Below are 20,488 nucleotides of genomic sequence, written 5' to 3'. Positions count from 1 at the left end.
ATCCTGAGATTTGCTAGATTAAGAGTTTACCCAACAGCCTGAACTATTATTGTGTACTTTTTGGAAACACATATAAACCATAATTACTTCCCACTCCCCATGCATGCCTATGCAACAACATCTGTAAACTTTTCTTGCTGTATGGCAGGGTCTTGAGATAAAAGTACACTGTATTTCTCTGGACTTTAAAAGCTCTTTATGCCAGAAGAGCATTATGGTGTTAACACCAAGCGTAAATTAAAGTCCTTACATTGTAAAACTAAGAATTTGGGGTAATATTTTCAGGTGTAAATGGTACATTGCTCAGGAATTTGTTCGGGCTATTACCAATTTGTCCTTGCTGAAGACCTGTCCCTGTCACTTTCTGGAGGAGACTTACCAGAGTCGGACCCTTCCAGGTCGCACGTATCTGGGTTGAAGTCTCACAGTCATTACTTCTAAAACGGGATTTCCCCCTCCTTGGTTTCCCTCTCCCTGCCTGTGCAGCAGGACCTTGTGCTGGCAGCTGCCTGTAGCTGAGGCTGCCGGTCCACGCAGGCTGGGAGACCGGCACCTCTGGTACAGATGTGTGCAGATGTGGTGCAGATGCAGCCTGCGCTGAATTGCAATGCCCAGCAAGTAACCATCTCTTTTAGCAATTTAAGCGATGCAAAGTGAGCATAGTTTTAAAATATTTTGTTTTATTAAATGTTTAAAATAACATAAACATCATATTAACAATTTTTATGGCTGAGGTTGTCTTAATTTGTGATTTTACCATTTTATCTGATTTGAGAGCTCAAAAGATTACACCTTAACATTAGAAACTTTGTAATTAAGATTTGTAACAGTAAGTTGTCTCATAGCTAACAAGAGAATAGAAATAGCAGATAGAACCGTATAAACTTTGGACAGTGGGAGAGTACATATTTTACTATAAACTGGGGTCTGCCAAGATTATGTAAGGACAAGAAACCTTTTATAAGCAGTTTCATGTTAATCTGAACAAACCAACTCAATTCATAGTTGACTGTTAAGCAATAGAGAAAAGTGGGATAGTACATCTTTAATTATTCCCCAAATACACATATTTTTTTTTTTAAATTCTCTTAAGTAAGTCTGTACCACCTTCATACCGACATTTAGCACCATGTAATGGGATATTCACCATTTAGCTTTTGGGGAATGTACAGTATGTTATTTACTCTCCGCTAGAATAAAGGGTCCAATTGCAATAAAAGTTCATCCTTGCTTTCTGTGGTAGAACGTCAACGCTGGAAGAGCAACAGCATGCTTTCGACCATGAAGCTGTAGCGTATTTACAAATAAAAGAATGCCCCCCTCCCTCTTTTCCCAGTTGCTTATTCATGATGATGTTTTGATTAATAGTACTACAGGTTAGGTTTCCTTTACACTGGAAACTAGGGTAGGTTTTAATCACGTCGTCTTAAACTGAACTGGAACAGTGCATACCAAACAAGCACAGCCTGGCATTTCAATACGAGCTCCACTATTTTTACCATCTCTGTATGTTGTATGAGAAGACCGGTGGTGAAAGATGTAACTAGACACACAGGCATATATAATCATGTTTTCTTAGAAAATGTAAAATCACACTTCTCTTGAGGAGGTGGGTAATGTGCCAACAACCTGTAATATACCAGTATGTCTGTTACCCCCCACCCCCGTCTGCCAAGAAAGAATTGTATTTTCTTAACAAAGTTATTGGGATAGAGGGTGGAGGGGTGAGAAGTTTTATTTTTTTTGGTAACAGACATGCTGGAGATAGATAAACAGCTTTGGCTGTCAGTCAAAAGGCAGTTTCAACTCAGATTAATTTTAGGGATTTGGGTTTTTTTCTTTGTTATCGCAATTTAATAAAAAAAAAAAAAGAGAGTTCTTAACTGCAAGCTTATGCCCATTGCTCTTTGACAGTGAAATGATATTCAGTGTTTCATTGCTTTCGCACAGCAGTTCACAGCTATAGCCTATAGACGAGTGTATATGCATAGTATTAACAAACCAGCACATTGGGTTCAGCAGTGGTCAGTGTTATTTCTGTAGCAGCACTGCAGGCTTCTGACACCGCGAGAGGGTCGATACACTGCAAGTTCACAGGGTACAAAGAATTACAGAGGATAATCCCATTATACTGTCTTGTGGCAGACATCTTCTTTTGTGGCTGTGCAGAACGACTGCTGATATTGTTCTCTACGCTGGGGGAAGGACAGAGGAGCTGGGGGAAGGACAGAGGAGCCTTTTAGTTCATACATTTTATTACAAGAACCCAAACTGATACCAGAATGCTGCTGGAGCTCTTCTCCCACTCCTCGGGAGGCAGAGTCCTCTCAGTTTGGCAGCTCATGTCTCCGATCCCTTGAGTCTCCCTTTCCTCGTTGAGCGGGATGCTCTGTGCCTAGCCATGCTACGAGCAGAGGCTGCAGGAACGCTCCTTCTGCTCCTCTCTCCTCCCCACAGCACTGACCATGCTACCTCTGTAGGGGAAAAAAAAAAAAAGCCTGAGTCCTGCTTCAACCTTACAGGTATTAAAAACTCCAGCCTGCAGCCATGAGTGATATCCACTCCTGAGTTGTTCACGTTAAGTTGTGCACGGTCGCCACAGGACCTCCGATTTAACTTAATAACAACTGTATTTGGCTTTTCTTTTGTCAAAAGCTTGTGAGCATACAGGAAAGAGCAAGAGAGAGAACAGGGAAGAAAGGAAGTGGCTGTCACTCGGTGTTTTCTTTTAGATACTTTCCCCAAGGCTTGGGTTTCTTCAGAGCACATACAAATACAGTGAGGAGCACAGAGTAAACATCAAAGATAAGTCACTGCTCGAGGCGAGAACAAGTTCCTATGCCAGGGCCAGCTCTCCACGGTGACAGTCACGACTGGCACCCAAAGGCCATTGCCACGCCTCTGCATCGAGGTTTTTCTGAAGTATTTCTGTGGTTCGGCCAATCACCTGAAAACATCTCAAGCCACAAGAAAACGGATTGAAGATTCAAGTCGCACTGCATGTTATGTCTGTGTTAAGAAAAGCCAACAGCTTGATCCCCCCGCGGGCAAGGCCAGAGCTCTCGAGCTAGCTGCTGGCAATGCTGCGTGGGCTATGACAGGGCTCCAGAAGAGCATACGCCATCGGCAACATCTATGTTTCTGCAACATCCCAAGCAGCTCCTGCTGTTTTTTCAGGGCTGAGTAGTAGCTTTGCTGTGGCTGTGACCTTCAGCAAAATGCCGAAGAGCTTTAAAATGTGATACCACCATTGTTCTGAGTGAAACCTGAAGCATCTTGTCGCATGTGCAGAAAACGGGTCCGGCTATGCTCGGGTGAGCAAAGGTACGTCTCAGACTTGTTGGGACCATACAGCCTGTGCAAATAACTGTGAATGCCTACAGGCATATACGGGAGGAATGCATGGCATGACTAGCATTGGGGAAGGGAAGGCAGGACACTTTACTCATAGTAGAGCTGACTGATGTAGACCAGACATTGTAGGTGTAGCAGGTCTGCAGTGTTTGACTTTTCTGTGAGACTCAAGTTTTTGTCTGTGATGTGCACAGCGTAAGACACATGATCGATCCCCTTAGCTGTTGCTTCTCTTTGTATATAAGGCAGGCACTTAAAAGACTTTTAGGATATGAGTTAAAATTCTTTCCCACTTTTTAAATGGAAATTTGTTTCAAAATAATCTACAGTTTTGTTTTGGTTTTTTTTAGCCTTTCGTATGAAGACTGGAAGCTGGCTGATGACCTGATCATGTACTTGAGGGAAGGCAGGCTTTCTAGAGGAATCCCTACGGCAACCTGCCTCACCCCCACCAAGGCAGCCACAGCCTCTGCATAGCCAAGTTAGCAAAGTATAATGCAGCTAACCGTCACCACGCACACTGCTCCAGAAGCACTGTCCATGAAACGTCTGGTCCCCGGTGCCTGAACCCAACGCTCCTAGTTTCCCAGGCAGTGACACCTCGCTAACGTGCCCTGCACGGCATGCGCTGCCAGCTTTCTGAAGCTGGAAAACACATAGCTAACAACCAGCATGGTTTCATTTCGAAAGTACGTATTCAAGGCAAGAGCTTAAAAGATTCGCATCTTTCTAAACTGGGTGCTTGACCTAAATGAGCATTGCTCAGAAGTAATGTGTGACAAACACAGTGGCTTTTGCTTGGGAATGCCAGAGCCCTGCCATTCTGGACACCTTTGCCATTGCTTGAAACTAGACCTCTGGGGTATATGGGGGAAGATTAACTCCTTGCACCTTTAGGGGAAGATTAATTCCTTGCACCTTTAGAAAGACTTTTGAACTAGCTTGCAGGCCTAAGATACAAATATACTGTCATCATAACTTGCTCTTGCCTTCACTGCCAAAAATACATATCATTTTTGAAGAATGCCAGGTTTGTAAATGCTCTGCTATTCTCAGCTCTGAAAAGAGCAACTGTGTCTGTTTTTGTGTGATGTAGCATTACTTTTTCATACAGCTAGCATGACACAAGACTAGAGAAATCGGATGCTGCATTGTTCCAAAAACGAGCTGCTTTAAAGTCTGATGATCTTAAAGTGCTTATTCAGTGGTATCTGAATAAAAAATACTCCATTATTAGATTTGACTTCGAAAAGCTGATAGCATGACAAAGTTGTTGCTGTTGCACTAAGGCCATTGTTGCACCAGCCACTTTGAAGAAGGATCTCTCTTTCTCTCTCCCACCCCCAGGAATTCATACTTCACTAGGTGAAACACGTATCTCCAACAGCCATGAGCATTAGGAAGATCCTTGGGTTCCTTTCTAAACTGCAATGTAGGACAAAATGCATTACCTTCACAGGGCATGACTGTTTTTACACAGACGCCAATGAAACCTTTCCTATTCTCAATGAAAACAAGTTTCAGACTTTTTAATTCCTACTGACAGGAGTGGCAGCAGAACTGGCCTGATGGGATTTCCTCCGTACGTGTCTTTACACTCTCTTTGCCAGTGGAAGCGGTCAACTGCAAAGTGATTTAGCTGTAATGAAAGCGTGAAGGACAGCATCAGGCTGGTTTGGAGCTACAGGGAGAGAGGTTTTCTGCAGACAAATCCAAGAGGGGAAAAAGACCTATTCCTCAAAAATAGTAGAGAGTTTCTGAATTCTCCTTCAATCTTTTAAGAAGTCTTCTCTTCATTCTCCGAGTAAATACAGCATTTTTCAAGACAAAAAAATGTTCCAAGCAAATGTGGTAAATGCAAGAACAGGGTTTTTTAATAGACTGCAACCTTAACCACAGAGAGAAAAAAAACCTCCTCTCCATAAGAAAGCAGCTTGTGAGTGAGTGGACTTAACACAGGTACATGAATTCTATGTGCACCTTCAGTTATGGCTTGAAAGTGTCAGTCCTCAGTAGCAACAGAAGACAAGATCTGAAAACTGTTCAGTGTGTTCACCAGCCCAGCGTAACCTCTAAGGTTTGGAAAACCAAAAATGTGAAATCCTGTTTTTCAATAAAGTACCATTTCACTGAATGAGAATGAAGGAATAGCCTCTTCAGGAAAACCTCTTACAGGTTAATTTCCTTGGCTGGGTCTTCTGTGATGGCATTCTTTTCTTCCAAGGTTGTATGCTTGAAATTTGCCTCTTTTAAGGAAGAAGATGGGATTAAGACAGCCTAGGTAGTACGTGGGAAGACAATGACTTTGGTTAATCCTTACTTTTGCACATCAGACTCTAGATGAATGGTTCCAGCTTGCCCTGTTCCTAAAGCTTCAGTTATGGCTTTAAAAATTGGCCTGGTCCTACGGAAGAAAGACCACCATGTATTAAAGCATTAATTAAAATTAAAAAGGTGAACATATAACAGTGCACAATAAATGCAGGCTGCTGTTGGAGGGAGTGGATTCTTCTGCTACTTTCAGACCCCGATGCCCATAGTTGCTGATTAGAGGAGCTGGAGGTCCTTCTGGAAGAGGCTGGTTGCTGATGGACGGCTTCAGTGCCTGAGGGTGCTGGATGCCCTGAAGTAGGAAAGGAACTTGTAGCAGAGGCTCACCACAAAGTACCAGATGTTTCGAGCCATCTGTGACCTTGCAATGAAAATGCGCCAGATGATCACAAGGAGGGTGGTGTTGAATGCATATCGGATGTTCCTCAGCCTGAGAAAGAGAAAGAGGCATCTTATGGAGGAAGACAAAAACAACTAGAAGCTTACCAGCTTACTTCATTGGCTACAGGCAATTTTGTAAGAAAGACAATTACAAGTGGCTCTTGGGCTTTTTGCTGTTCCTATTTTAGTGAAGACTCTGTGCCTAAGATGTCCCTACTGTCTTGCCAAGGACTGTGCTGAAGTTAGGGTACAGTGAATAGTGAAGGGGATAGGTGGAATACCTGTATTGCAAGTCTCTCTTGTTCTGTGTACGCTCATTTCAAACCAGAACAGAAGTCATAGCGAGAGTTTTTTTCTTTATGACAGTCTAGGACCAACACTTTCTGCTTTGATTTGGTATATTGGCTATTTTTTACTTTGTAGGATTGGTGGCAGGCTAGAGGACCTTTGCAGGAGCTGGTGAATAAGGTTCTCCTATTTGGGTGAAACTGTGCCTTTAATGTTGGGAAATTACTCAATTATCATAAACGGTCTTCACTTTTGTAGTACTGCAGCACTGGGGTTTTGGGGGAGGCGGTTTACACCATATATTTAAATGTTATTATTGGGTCTTTAAGATGCTAATCGTCTTGTCCTCTTTCTGTCAAGCAGAAGTTTCTGCAGTTCTCTAATTCTCACTTTCCCGGTGTCCAACCAAGGGAAGAAAGCTTCGTACCTAATGTCCCCAAGACTGGTTTAATTTTTGTAAGAGTCCCTTTTTTTTTTTTTTTTTTTCCTTGGACTAGGAGGCAGCTTCTGGCCTGTTACAGAGGTTCTTATATATCTTTTAAAAATGACCCATGAACGACGAACTTGTTTAGGATTCCTTAATATGGCAACAGGCTGTTTTATGCTTCAAGCATTTACAGTGCACAAGAATGGTTTTCTTAAAGGAAACAACCAGGCTCTTACTCCAAGAGAGCTGCTCCTTCTCCTTTTGCCTGCACTTCTCAGTAAAAGGGCTGGAGAAGAGAGGAGGAGCACAATCATCTTTAACTGAATAGAAGGACAACCTCAAATTGCTCATTCAGGCTCTCTTAAACTGTCGCCAGGGATTGAATGCATAAGCTCTCCACTGAGTTTGGAGAATTTTTGCCCATTCCTCCCAAGGAATTAGAAACTTCGACTTTAAAATGATGTTTAAAATCATACAAATGCTTGAAGTTTTTATGCAATGTCTTTGAATTGCTAAAAACTTCTAGGAGCTTCACAAAATCTTAATCTGACCCTTATTTTTCTATTGTAATTCTGAGTGACCAAGATCTGCATTCACATATTCCTCTTATGCATCATAACTTCATTATTTGGTCATCTGCTGGGTAAGCATAATATCTAGCCCCTGATCGTTAGTGTCATCAGAAGTCCTCTTTTTCTTACAGGATGGAAAAATGAAATACTGACAACCCTCTGCCAGAAAAATAAGCTATTTTTCATATTATTCAACAATAATTATTGCAGTGTAACTAGAATAATTTTCCTCCAAAGCCATTCAAGGTAGCCAGGAGCTCTTGCCCTTGTCACTGGGTATGACTTACTTTCGTAAGTGCTGCTTTGCTGCTGGAATGCCAGCCATGTCCTCATTTAGCAAGTACTTCTTAGCACCTAGGCAGTAGCTTTCAATGTATTCTGACCAGTGCAGCTGACGAACATCAAAGTTGTATAACTGGGGTTTAAAGACAAAGAGCAGAAGTTAAACACAGGAGTTCAGAACAAGTTCATTTTAAGCACCAATTCATTGACCTCCGTCCCTGACAAGACCCTCTCTCTGAAGTTCTTAAAGCCACCAAGTTTCCAAGAAGACATGGGCACTAACAGACTATATTTCACAGCTGTCAATGTCCTACCCAGCTGGGAATTTGGGCAAAGCAAGCAGAAATTTAGTGCTAGCTGGCAGAAAATAAAGGTAAGTTCGTCCTTCAGGTGGCAATTTTTGCATCAATACATGTATTTGTACACACACACACACACACACAAAATCGTGGAAGAAGAATGGCATTCCACTTAGGTAAATGGATTCATATGAAAATCTCCATACAGTTTTTAATGTGTCACTAGAATTATGCATAAATAAATGAATTGGACATTGAGTCAACAGGTGCCTCTGCATCAGTATTACTCTCTGCCGTGCTGCATTCTTTCAGCAGCTAGCTCGACAGAAGTCTAAGAAATGGATTACTCTGGTGTTTGGCATCAAAAAATCGCATTGCAGAGCTAACCACCCCAGATAATTTCAGATGCTTATACTGGAAAAATTGTTAGCAAGCTCTCAGGCGGTTGTCTGTCTATTAGAGCAAGGAAAGGTGTTGTAACGAGAAAGAGGTTTTGTTGAAGAGAACTTTTTTTTTTTAAATGAATGAGTGCAGTGAATGTCATTTTTTATTTACAGCGTCTTAAAGGGGAAGATACTCAGAAAAATACCTTCCTTTCACCCCCATGCCAATCCAGGCCATTTGCTCTGGTGCAAGAGCTTTGGTATCAGACCAGCAATAACGTGAGCATGCTGCCCATGAGCTTGAATACCGCTCACAATGCAGCAGTGGCAACACGGGATGTGGTGCATCTCACAAAGTTCTCATAAGCAGCTTGGTAAGCCTGAAACTCTGTCTAGCTTGCACTAAGTCCTTGATGCTGTCATTTTTTGCTTATCTGCCTCAGAACGAGCTCCCATCATACAATTTAGGTTCCCTCTACATCTGCCGTAGTCACAGCAGTGCCTCTGCCTTTAGAAGTCAGAATTTGCTGCATGCACTTCCTCTGCAGACTGGGGAGGAAAACTCTTATTCTACTACTGGGAGTCTGTGCAAGAATTTCATGATGTGAGCGAGACCAGTTTGATGTGAATGCCCAAGTATCTCTTTGCAAGGCGGTACTGACCAAAGGTGCATTCAAGCTTATCACAAATCTACTCTTTGTATTCCTTCAGTCTTTCAGTTACAATCCCATTCTTCAGGAGTAATGTTTCAAACCTCTAAAGACTACAACAGAGCTTGGCAGCCTGCAAATTAATTGCTCCCTGGGGACTTGAATAAAACAGGAACTTTTTTCATATTGTTCAGGGTAAGACACTATGTGTTAATGAAATTTCCCCATGCAGTGCCCATTAAAACCAATGTGGATGAAAATGTCAAAATCTTTCAAGTGATTTCCGTCTAGACCACCCACCACAGCTGCCCTGTTAACTGGAAAGACTTCAGCGGTTGACCTGTCTCAGAAGAAAAAGCAACACACCTCAGGAGAAAACATTTCCCTGTAATAAATGGAAGGTTCCTGATAGGTTATTTAATAAAACAAGGAGGAAATAAATTATTTCAGGTTAAAGTCAATTCCAGTCATCTGGACGTCACTCAAAAGCTCAACAATACATCGAAAGTAATTGTTACAGATGAACGGAACTGGAGATGAGCAGTCCGTATTCTTACCTTTTTGTCCTCTGTGTTAAGGTGACTCATTAACATATTCATATTATCTGAAGACCAATCCCAGGACTGGGTGGAGAAATACTGCAGGAGCATCATAGACTTGTGCAGTCGATTGATAATCTTCATCATTCTGAAAGAGAGAAGGAATGTCAGAGGCGAACCGGCAGTTTGACCTTATACAAAAGCCGTTGGGTTTGCTCTGCAGGTGTTTTCCCAATCCAGAGGAACAGGCATTGCAATTCCTGATGAGCGCTCAGTGAGTCTAACTGCTCCAGCTGAGGTCTTGAGCCTACAACTACCCAGCTTTTATTGTTGGCTTGACCACGGGTGCAAACATACATTTCCCAGGGCAGGATTGACGCCTAACTTACTGGCCTGAACTAAACAAGGGTTGGGACACCTTCTGCTAGACCAGGTTGCTCTAAGCCCCATCCAACCTGGCCTTGAACGCTTCTGGGGGGGCATCCACAGCTCCTCTGGGCAACCTGTTCCAGTGTCTCACCACCCTCACAGTAAAGAATTTCTTCCCAATACCCAATCTAAATCTACACTCTTTCAGTTTAAAACTGTTACCCCCCATCCTATCACTACTCTCCCTGATAAAGAGTCCCTCCCCATCTTTCCTGTAGGCCCCCTTTAAGTACTAGAAGGCCACTATAAGGTCGCCCTGGAGCCTTCTCCAGGCTAAACAACCCTCACCTCTTTCAGCCTGTCCTCAGGGGAAAGCTGCTCCAGCCCCCTGATCATCTTCATGGCCTCCTCTAGACCTGCTCGAGCAGGTCCATGTCTTTCTTGTGCTGGAGGCCCCAGAGCCGGACGCAGTACTGCAGGTGGGGCCTCACCAGAGCGGAGCAGAGGGGCAGAATGCCTTCCCTCGACCTGCTGGCCACGCTTCTTTTGATGCAGCCCAGGATGCGGTTGGCTTTCTGGGCTGCGAGCGCACATTGCCGGCTCATATTCAGTTTTTCAGCCACCATTAGCCCCAAGTCCTTCTCTGCTGGGCTGCTCGCAACCCACTCATCGCCCAACCTGTATCCATGTTTGGGATTGCCCTGACCCAGGTGCAGGACCTTACACTTGGCCTTGTTGAACTTCATGAGGTTCTCTCGCCTGTCAAGGTCCCTCCCTCTGGACGGCGTCCCTTCCCTCTAGCATATCAACCACACCGCTCAGCTTGGTGGCATGCTTTTCGTGTCTTTGGGCTTCTTTGATCTCTCTCTTTCCAAAAATAAATTTGTTTTTCTTAAAGGCCATTCCTCTCCCCGTATAATATAGCGGTAGTTTGGAGTGTTTTTTGTGTCCTTCCTCATACAGGAAGGGTCTGATAGCATGCAGTCCTGGTGGAATGACCTTGAACATCATCCAAGTCCACAGGCTTTTTCTTTTTTGGGAGGGGTGGGGAACTGTTTGAACGTCTTCCTGGAGCATGAGTGTCCTGGTCAAGATGAAAGCAGCTTCAGGGGCACGGCTGCTTAACAGGGACTTTGGAAATGTAGGTTCAGGTCTCTCATGTGTCTTGGCCTTTTTTTTATTATTCATTTTTTATATAGAAGGGGATGACAGTAATGCTGTCCTACCTTGCAGGATTATTTTACAGTTGTCCCAAAGGTGATGAGTACAAAAGGCCTCTGGGAGGCAGTTGTTTTAAAGGGTGATGTACGGCGCTCGGTCAATTCTGAGAGAACACCACGTTCTCTCAGACTGGATAAGGGCAAGGGAAAGCATTAAAAGGCTGATTTCTGTGGAAAACAGAGCTGTTTTCATAAGAAATTTTGAGCTGCCCGGAGGGTAACACAGTCGCCGTGACAAATAAAAGGCGGCAGTCTGAGGAAGAATGGTGCCAGGCTGGCCTCTCCCCGTGCAGATGTGACTGCCACGACGGTAAGCGCTACGCACAGCAGAAAAAGACACGACGAGTACATCAATTCAGAGAACCGGCGCAGCTTACCCAAAGCGTATTGAAAGAGCACTAAAACCTTACAGAGGCACTTCTACTCAGAATTAAATTGGCTTTCATTTCAGAAGCAAAGCCCACCGTCAGATTAAGGGAACCTTCATTCTGAATAATTATGTGCACATTGATTGAATGCAGTTTATCTAAACTACTTGAAAATTACTTCAGATTAATTTTCCTGATTGTGCCTGTGTAGGCAAGTACAATGTGGCAAAGCTTCGTGAATATTTTAATACCTTTTAGGAACTTGGGAAACAAAGTATATGGCTAGATTGCAAAGATCTGAAGTTGCCCCTCAAACTGGTTCCCCAACAGCCATCAATATCTTTAAAGTGCTTAGGGCTAATGGAATCTGTCAGAAAAAAAATGATAAGAGAATCAACTGTGTGTCCCTACTTAGGTTTTGAAAATAGGCTCTCCACGTGGCCTCCTGTCAACGAGGGCCTGACTGTAGGTCTACCCAAAGCAACAGATCTGAGGGGCTAAAAGTAAGGGTCAAAAAGAGAAATGAAGCATCTGAAGAGAGGTGTGTGAAACCTGTGTCTCATGTTAACTGACTGAGCTCAAATGTTGTGACCACATTCAAAATACTGACTAATTTGGATGAAGGAATGGTCTACGGAAAAACATCAACTGAGAAGAAACATGCTTTTGTGCAGCCTCTGAGAGGCTATGGCAAAGGTTTCATATAGAAAATCTCATTCTCCACTGTAGAGGAACGGAGAGGACTAAATCAATTATTAGCTGTCACTGATAGTCTTATTAGTTACACTTCAGAAATGCATCTTGTCTTCTAGAAAATGGTTTACAGCAAGGATTTCTTTATTTGCTCCCATACCGAGCCTTGCATGAGCAGATTCTCAGGTGCAACAGATTGCCCCAGGAGACCACTAATGATATAAACCACATTATTTTCTAAGTCATGGATGGATGTGCAGCAATAACAGTAAGCCATTTAGGGCAGTTTTGCTAGACATCTGGCAATTTATTTGAACTGCGCTAACACTTAAAGTAAGCTTCTCAGGAGAGGCAGTATATAGAAGTCTAAAGCTGAAGGAGATGGCTGTTGTATCTACCCTTTAGTAGATGGGGTACTGCATGTGATAACTACAGGAGAAATTCAACTTAGTGAAGGTCATAGGCTGGTCCTGAACGAAAAGCAGACTTGCAAAACCATAACCAGCTCCCCGATAACCTATTCCGTATGATAACCCATCATCTTATGATGAGTTGAGTATGGATACTGTAGAGAACTGAGGCCTGAGTCTTGGTCCTGGCAAAGAAATTTCTCCTTTCTGCTTGCAAATCTGGCATAGGGTCATGGAGAAAATTGAAGAAAGTGCCATGAAGATGGCTTGTACTTCAATAGATGGGAGTGACAAGTGGGAAGACAGTTAAGCCCAGGTGCTCTGTTTGAAGCAGAGGGAAAAATTAAAGGGAAACATTAAAGCAGGCTCAGTGACACATTCAACTTATTTTTATTTGAATGTGGTTTACTGCCCTTAGAGCATCAAGGCCTGATATTCAGGTAGCTGTGAAAAAGAAGAAAGAATGAGCTGCTACTATGCTTTCTACCACATTCCAGCAGTACCTGGATGAGCTTAAGCACCATGTGAAACGAAAAGGGGAATTATATTTTAGAAGGGAAAAAAAAAAGGACTCTGAACTCACAAGTTTGTTGCTGCGCTGTGTTTGCTCAGGTCACAAATCTGAAAGTTCAGATGAAGGTATCTTTCTCAGCACGAGTTCACGCTGAGCTCTATTTGAAATTTAAGTACAGTATTGTGGCTAATGTCCACTGGCTACCTATGCCGATCAACGTTATGAAAAGAAATGTCAATTGTAATGTCAATGCCAAGATCTTACTGCTGCCTATTTCAACAGAGTTTGGAGATTCCAGCCTACTCTTGCTTATATTCAGTTTACCTCTATTTCTAGGGTAATTCTTGCCTCCTGGGTAACTGGAAGTCTTTTTATGGACCAATTTCCCTCCGTAGCAGAATGTCTAAGAGAAATCACGGCAATACATCAGCCAGGGATCTGCCTGCAAACAGCTGAAGCCAGCTTTCTAACAAGCAGAGGAGCACAGAACAGCTGACGTGGAAGACAGTGCTGGCATACTGCTCTTGTGTTGCACAATAAATTCTCCTCTGCGGTGGCAGGGAGTAAAGGAGGACGTTGGCCGAGTTATGTTATTTACACCAGGATTCCTTCCACATGGGACATGTGTGCCTGTGTTCCTCCAAGCCACGACACTGCCAAGGCTCGAATACCAATTGTAATGGTAAACTGTCCTCATAAATACAACTCAGAATTTATTCCTACTCAGAAACGTCCTAGATTTTGGGGTGCTGGGCCAGTGCTGGCAACTGCTAATTATGCATCTGATTTATAGGAAAAAAAATATTAGAATGTTCTAAACCTTGCCAGTCTCAAGTCCTTACGCAAGCTTGAGTCTTTACTCATGACAGAGGCAATCACATCAGTAAGTTGCAATGGTGGAAAGCTTGCTATACAGAGGACAACGTAACTAGCAGTCCTCTCCCACTGGCTTGGGAACCTCTGAAGCTTGTAAAGCTGAGTTTAAAAGGTGTGCTCTCCGCCGGGTACTGGAAAGGATGGGAACCATAGGCTACGTGTCATGGTTTAGCCCCAGCCAGCAATTAAGCACCACACAGCCACTCGCTCACTCCCCCGCAGTGGGATGGGGGAGAGAATTGGAGAAAAGGTAAAACTCATGGGTTGAGATAAAAACAATTTAATAGGACAGAAGAGGAAGAAAATGGTAATAATAATGATAAAAGAATATACAGAACAAGTGATGCACAATGCAATTGCTCACCACCCGCTGACCAATGCCCAGCCAGTTCCTGAGCAGCGGCCCCGACCCAGTTTTTTTTTTTGTTCAGCATGATGTCATATGGTATGGAATATCCCTTTGGCCAGTTTGGGTCAGCTGTCCTGGCCGTGTCGCTTCCCAGCTTCTTCTGCACCTGGCAGGGCAGTGTGAGAAGCAGAAAAGTCCTTGACTTAGTGTAAGCACTGCTCAGCAACAACTAAAACATCAGTGTGTTATCACCATTATACTCATCCTAAACCCAAAACACAGGACTATACCAGCTACTAGGAAGAAAATTAACTCCATCCCAGCCGAAAACAGGACATTCTGCTTAGCTACAGCTGTGCGCTTCCTTATCTTTTTGAGCAACCTCCTCAAGACAAGGCCTGGAGATGGGTAGAAGACCAGGGTCTCCAGGCTGAGGCAGCCAGTTCTCAGAACTCGTTAGAGATCTGCTCTCCATAACAGCGGCAGGCGTGCAGAAGGCTGAAGACGTGCAATTTCTTACCTGGGCTTTCTCCCCGTGAGCCTCATGTACAGGTCGTAGAGTATGGCCGGTGCCTTGTGACTGACAGTTATCCAGTACTGGTTTATCAAGTAGTTGGACGTCAAGTGAGTGTTGGGTGTTCGGAAGGCCTGCTCCAGCGGGTTCCTTTTGAACGTGGACATGACATACTGCTCTGTAAGGGGAAAGGCATTTTACTTAACATCAGGCACTTAATTTCCGTTGAGTTGGGTACAACCATACCAACACGCTGCAGTAAAGCCCAAGTTACAGCACTTAACATGTTTAACCTACAGTTCTGCGAACTATGTCACCGGGGGTTGGACAAGATCATCTCATGGTCCCTTCTGGCATTAAAATCGATGACTGCATCTATTGCTTATCTGAAACACAATCTGACTCTAGACTTAATAGTGGCAGACATAAACTTCCTTATCAACACGCCAAAATGTAATGGAGGAAAAGCAGGCTTCAAACCAAGGAACCGCAGTTCTGCTTTCACCTGCAGTACACGCTGAAGAAATTGAAGAAAGTGTTAAGGTATCTTCAGATCACTGGAAGCAAACTTTGATCTGCTAGCATGAACCAAAAATGACATTTCTAATCAAATTTTCAAAAGGGCTGATGTCAATATTCGTCTGAGTCAGGGACAGGTTGCTTACACAGCTAGGGTGCTGCTTCTAGAAAGACTTCGTTATATCCTTTCAAACCACATCTGACCCACAACACTGAATACCTCCGCCTGTTTTCAGAGGAGCTCTGGATGCACTAAAGCAGCAAACTGTCTTGCATTCTTAACTTGAAAACTAATGATAGGGTGGTAATCTTTCATTCCCTTTGTATGTTAAGGCACAAAATATGTTGGGCCTGATTCTGAGCTCTTGCAATGGCACGGTGCCACAGAAGTGGCATCTAGATGTGTGTATCTGGGGCATTTGCATACTGCAGAGGCTTAATAGAACTGCAGTAGTTGAATATAAGACTATCATCCTAGGGACTGATAAACAGATGGTGCTCCTATTCCTGAGCACCACTGAGGTCAACAAAGAAGAATATGTGGGCTTTTTGTACTTTTTTAAAAATGAATTTGAGAGTTACGACATCAATCTGTGCTCATATTATAGTTTACTGTCTAAGCTTATGTTACAAATAGAAAATCAGATGGGAATTTGCAAGTCACAAGAAGCATCCAGATCATCCTTAGATAAGCAGATTCCAATCATAATACTCAGTCCTCTCATGTATCTGTGGTCGGCTCATTACTGTGCTTCAAGTAGTGATTTTTGCTGTACTCGTTCTAAGTAACAGCAAAAAGGAGACTTGTTAGCCACTTAGCTGCTAAGTTTAGACAACAAAGACTTTTCAAACACTACTATTTAGTTTTAGTGCAAGTTCACTGTTAATTTTTGTGCCCTGTATGCTGCAAGTTTAAAGGCTGAAGACCCGTTCTCCTGAAACTCTGAATTGCATCTGAATAGCTAGAACTGCCTGCCATCCCTTCTGTTTCACGTAGCCACACTGCAATGATGTGGTTATCTTGTGGTCATCTTGCGGGCTGCGGTGTGGAAATCTTATCCTTTGCAGCACGTTCTCTCAAAATGGCAAGGATTAGCAAAAAACCTCCTATTTAAACTTTCCCATGCAGTTGTACCTGGCAGGGAGGGCTCGCTGGAGCGGTTTTACTGAAGATTTGGAAAAGTGTTTACTCTTGGCGATAAATAGTTTGGGATGGGCTACTGGGAAGGAAGCCGCTGTCCTGGCCCAGCTCTTGGCAGAGTTTGTGTCTAAGCAGTGCATGAAGAGTTTCCTTCCCCTGGGTTAGCAGCGTGGCCATTTACTACAATTATACTTCGACAAAGTCATAGCTGGCTTAAACGTAAAGAGATCTGCTCCCAGTTCGGAGAGGGCTGTCCGCCTGTGCCCATTCAAGTAGCTCATGGATCAGGAGAGCAACGCCATGAACTCTGCTGCTTCTCCCCTTAAGGAAGTTTCCCCAAGAGGCACTTTAAATCCCAGTTTATTTACAAACTCTCACCTGCTTATCAATATTTAAGTTCATTTAGTTTCATTTGGTCATTCATTTTGTAATGGAAACCTATGAGTTTAACTGGGAACCGCTGATATTTTGGAATTGCGATAGTTTCGATATTGTCTGCAGCATATATTTATTTATTTATTTATTTAATATATTTATTGTTTATTCAAATCCTGATGTTAACACACTGCAGATCTAGTTTTCAGCTGTAAACTGGTTGAGAAGGTTTCCTTTTGGAAACACGTTAAAGACATTACTGGCTTTCTTTTCTCTTCACATTTTTGGCATCTTTGGCCAGGATAGCAAGAAAGAACTAACCAGTAAGTGGAAAATGCAGCCCTTGTCATTTCAGATCATCGGCCAGACACCAAATTCACCCAAATCAGCAACACCCTTATCATCTTGTTTACTTAAGGCTTATAGCGGAAAATGCAGCTGTAGTAAAGGAGCTACAGAATTATGCCAGGACATTACTCGGTGCGAGAAGCAGGTATGTCAACAGCAGATGAGATTTCTGCTGAAAACTCAAGAAAAATTCTGAAAGTCAGGAATGAAAGCTGTTTCGTTTTAAAATGCACATACGAAGCCAGTGAGACCAACCTAAAGACTTACTGGAAGGAAGTCAGGAAAACACCAGTTTTGCGTAACTTGGAACAGTTAATGCTACGGGCATTTTCTTTGCGAACCTCCCTCACCCTGGCACGCGCTGACTCGGCACAATTGCACTATCTCCTGATTTCTGGCAAGTTCAACTTCACAAGTGCGGCAAGTCTCTTATGCTCTAACGGCTTGTTTTGGAGAGAAAGAATCAGGCAGACAGACGGGTCAGGCAGGCAGAGAACCCTCAACCAGAAACTCATCACCTCTAGGAGCTACCGAAACGACTTAACGGGTGGTCTTTCCCCTCCAACCACAGCACAAAAACACAGCAGCAAATTCTACAACTCAAAGACTGTCAAGGATAAACTGAAATTAAATTCTCCTATGATGAATATAATTTTAAAGCCTGCTTTGAGGTTTAGTTTTGAGCAGAAATTCCAAAATGTACTTCGCAAAGTCCGACTAGCAGCCAAGCAGAATACGCTTCTTTGGATTAATACTCAGTTGTTGGACCACATTTTGGTAATAGCAGGGAAAATAACAGCAGTAATGGAAGACAATAAGAAAAAAATCCCAAGGCACAGTATTATTTGGAAAAGAAATAAATCAGTTAAGGTTCCTTTTAGTACTAGAGGTTTGTCTGTGTCTGGAGATTGGCAGAATAAACTCATCTGCAATGGATGTTTAAGCCTAAGCTCTTAACTAGACTTAGATACTTTTCAAATGATTATCTTTTAGATTGTCTTTCTCCTCCCTCCCTCCCTTGAAGCTCATCACCTTTGTACTCTAAATGTCCCCATCTCAGTCATTTCTGTTCCCTACCCAGGGCATCCTCAGCCCAATCCCGGCTCAATTTCTCTGATCTTTCTCCCCTTTCCTCCTCTCCCCCTGAAAAATCCCTCCTCTGTTGTGTTTGCCTGTCCTTCCTACAGCCGGTCCCGGTGTAAGTCTTCCTAACCAGGTAGCCCAGGTCCTCCCCTCTGCAAACCCCACGTTTGATCCGCACTAAGCGCTCAGTCCCACGTCGGATGACTCCCATTCCCCACCCTTGTTTCTCATCGGCTTCCAGTCTCGCTCTCCCAACCCTCCACCTCGACGACCGGTTACAGCCCCTGTGCCAGTCTCCTCCCCTTGAACAGACTGTCTTTCCCTCTGCCGATCCCGTCTCTCCTGCATGTTTGCCCCAAAGAGATTCTTCTGTACTGGGGAAAAAGAAAAATTCCGAACAAGCTGAGAAACCACTGGAGGTAGAGACCTGGCCTCAACTATTTCAACCTGAAAGGTGAAAGGTTGGCAGTTGGGAACAGGCTTTCAGAAAGAGAGGGGGACAACTCGAGTAGCAGATGCTGCTCCATGTGCGAAGGAGGGAACCGATGGGTGAAGTTCGGTTCTTCTGTGCAGGGGCTGGGCTACACGGAGGTAGCTTGTAGTTCCGAGAGATCATGGCTCTGGAAGGCCTATTGGAAGCGCATGCCACGAGACTGGCTGCTTAGAAGCCAAATAATAGTTAGTAGACAGAGAAAGTAGCATGGATGCGTTGAGAAAGTCTGTCATATATCTAACAGAAGATTTTAGAATTATGTGTATTTACCAAAAAGAAACTGGTAGGAGACGGGACTGAGAATTCAAACTGGATGGTGGCAGTCATAACATCCTAATGGAAGAAACCTTTCCCAAACTCATTTCTTAAACCATGCAACATCTTTAAGGGCAAAATTTTGCTCTTTGATACTCCATCCTAATTCCTCTTCATGAATCTACATCTAATAGCCCTCTGCAGCCTGCTGCTCGCAGGAAAACTGCGGATACAACACGTGGTAGAAAGAACTCCACAGTGTCACCCAAGGAGAAAATGTTGCCTTCAGTCCCATCACACAGCTGAACTGCTTATGCAAGCTGCTGCTGCACCCAGGTGATCTCACGGCTAAATCCACAGTCATGAGCGAAGTAGCAGAACAAGATCAGTTAAAATGCATTAATACATTGCTGTTTTCATCGGTAAAATTACATTGAAAATGGGTTAGGAAGGCAAACCTCAGGTAGCAGTGTTACGGTGGCTGTTGCCTAAAGTGGCAGCCTGTGAAGAGCTTTGCATTCGCTCCTGTGAAAAAGCCACAGAAGATCTGTGATTAACGACAACGTTAGATCTCTCCTAAAAAAAAAAATGCCAGGAACTCGGCGTGATTTTCTCACCGCTCAGCCAACTGCCGAAACCTCTTCCTTGCTAGATCACTTGATCAAATCTCATGCTAGGACATTAGTAGGATTTTCAGACAAGCCTTGTTCTGAAAATGCAATTATGGTCTGATTCCCTGCTGACTTACAGTTTGCCACTTAAATAATGCAAAACCAAATCCAAGCAAAGGCTGAGAGGTGAAATACCGCAGTAGTGATTTGCCAGCTTCCTGTTATTTAAAGCACAAAGATACGAATGAACGTATAACAGAAAGTGAATCGGGCCCCGTATATCTGTCCGTGAACTCACTGACTGTACACAGTATCTCACAGCATACAGCTGAACCGAATTCTGCTACTTGGCTTCAGTGTGAGTTTTCCACTGTAAGGGCATCAGGACTTGTCTCCCTTTCTTTCTGTGCTCCCTCAGAAGCAGATCCACTTGAAGAGGAGTCAGCCATGAAAATAATTTGAATTCTTCCACTGACAAAATTCATCATCAGAAGGCAAACAGTTCTTGAAGCAGAGCTGTCACTCCAAGGTTTGCCTTCTCAGGTCTACACCAATTATTTCTGTTTAGAATTTTCTGCACAGAAAGAGGAAGAAAGGCTACTCTACTTCCTTAATATACTAATTTTCATTAACTATCAAGGTTCTCCAAGTGATTTCAAAGCACAGACATGGTTCTCAATCAGGAAAGGAAGACGTCCTGTTACGGCTACGCCGAGCATCTTCTCATAGAATTAAGGGATTGGTTCTCTATTCTTTTTTCCACCACTTTAATACCTCGGTGTAGCAAAGCACGTCCTTTGCTGGGTTGTTCTGCGATTACGCCCACGATGAAAACGGAATAGAT

At 43.4% G+C, this 20,488-nt stretch overlaps 1 protein-coding gene across 3 annotated transcripts in view; it reads right to left on the bottom strand.

The window, feature by feature from the left end:
- Positions 1-660: 660 nt before the first annotated feature.
- Positions 661-20,488, bottom strand: part of FAR2 (fatty acyl-CoA reductase 2) — a 174,506-nt gene continuing 154,678 nt past the window's right edge. For all 3 annotated transcript variants that reach the window (XM_059816280.1, XM_059816282.1, XM_059816281.1), the window contains 4 exons: positions 14,826-14,997; positions 9,525-9,654; positions 7,641-7,768; positions 661-6,115 (listed from right to left, as the gene is read on the bottom strand). In XM_059816280.1, coding sequence (XP_059672263.1) covers positions 5,953-6,115; positions 7,641-7,768; positions 9,525-9,654; positions 14,826-14,997 — 593 coding nt within the window. In that variant the 3' untranslated portion in view covers positions 661-5,952. The remainder of the gene's footprint in view (positions 6,116-7,640; positions 7,769-9,524; positions 9,655-14,825; positions 14,998-20,488) is intronic.

This window comes from Gavia stellata, chromosome 4 (assembly GCF_030936135.1).
Source record: "Gavia stellata isolate bGavSte3 chromosome 4, bGavSte3.hap2, whole genome shotgun sequence".
NCBI lineage: Eukaryota > Metazoa > Chordata > Aves > Gaviiformes > Gaviidae > Gavia > Gavia stellata.
Note: the sequence above shows the minus strand (reverse complement) of the source record. Positions and strands in the feature narration are given on the sequence as shown.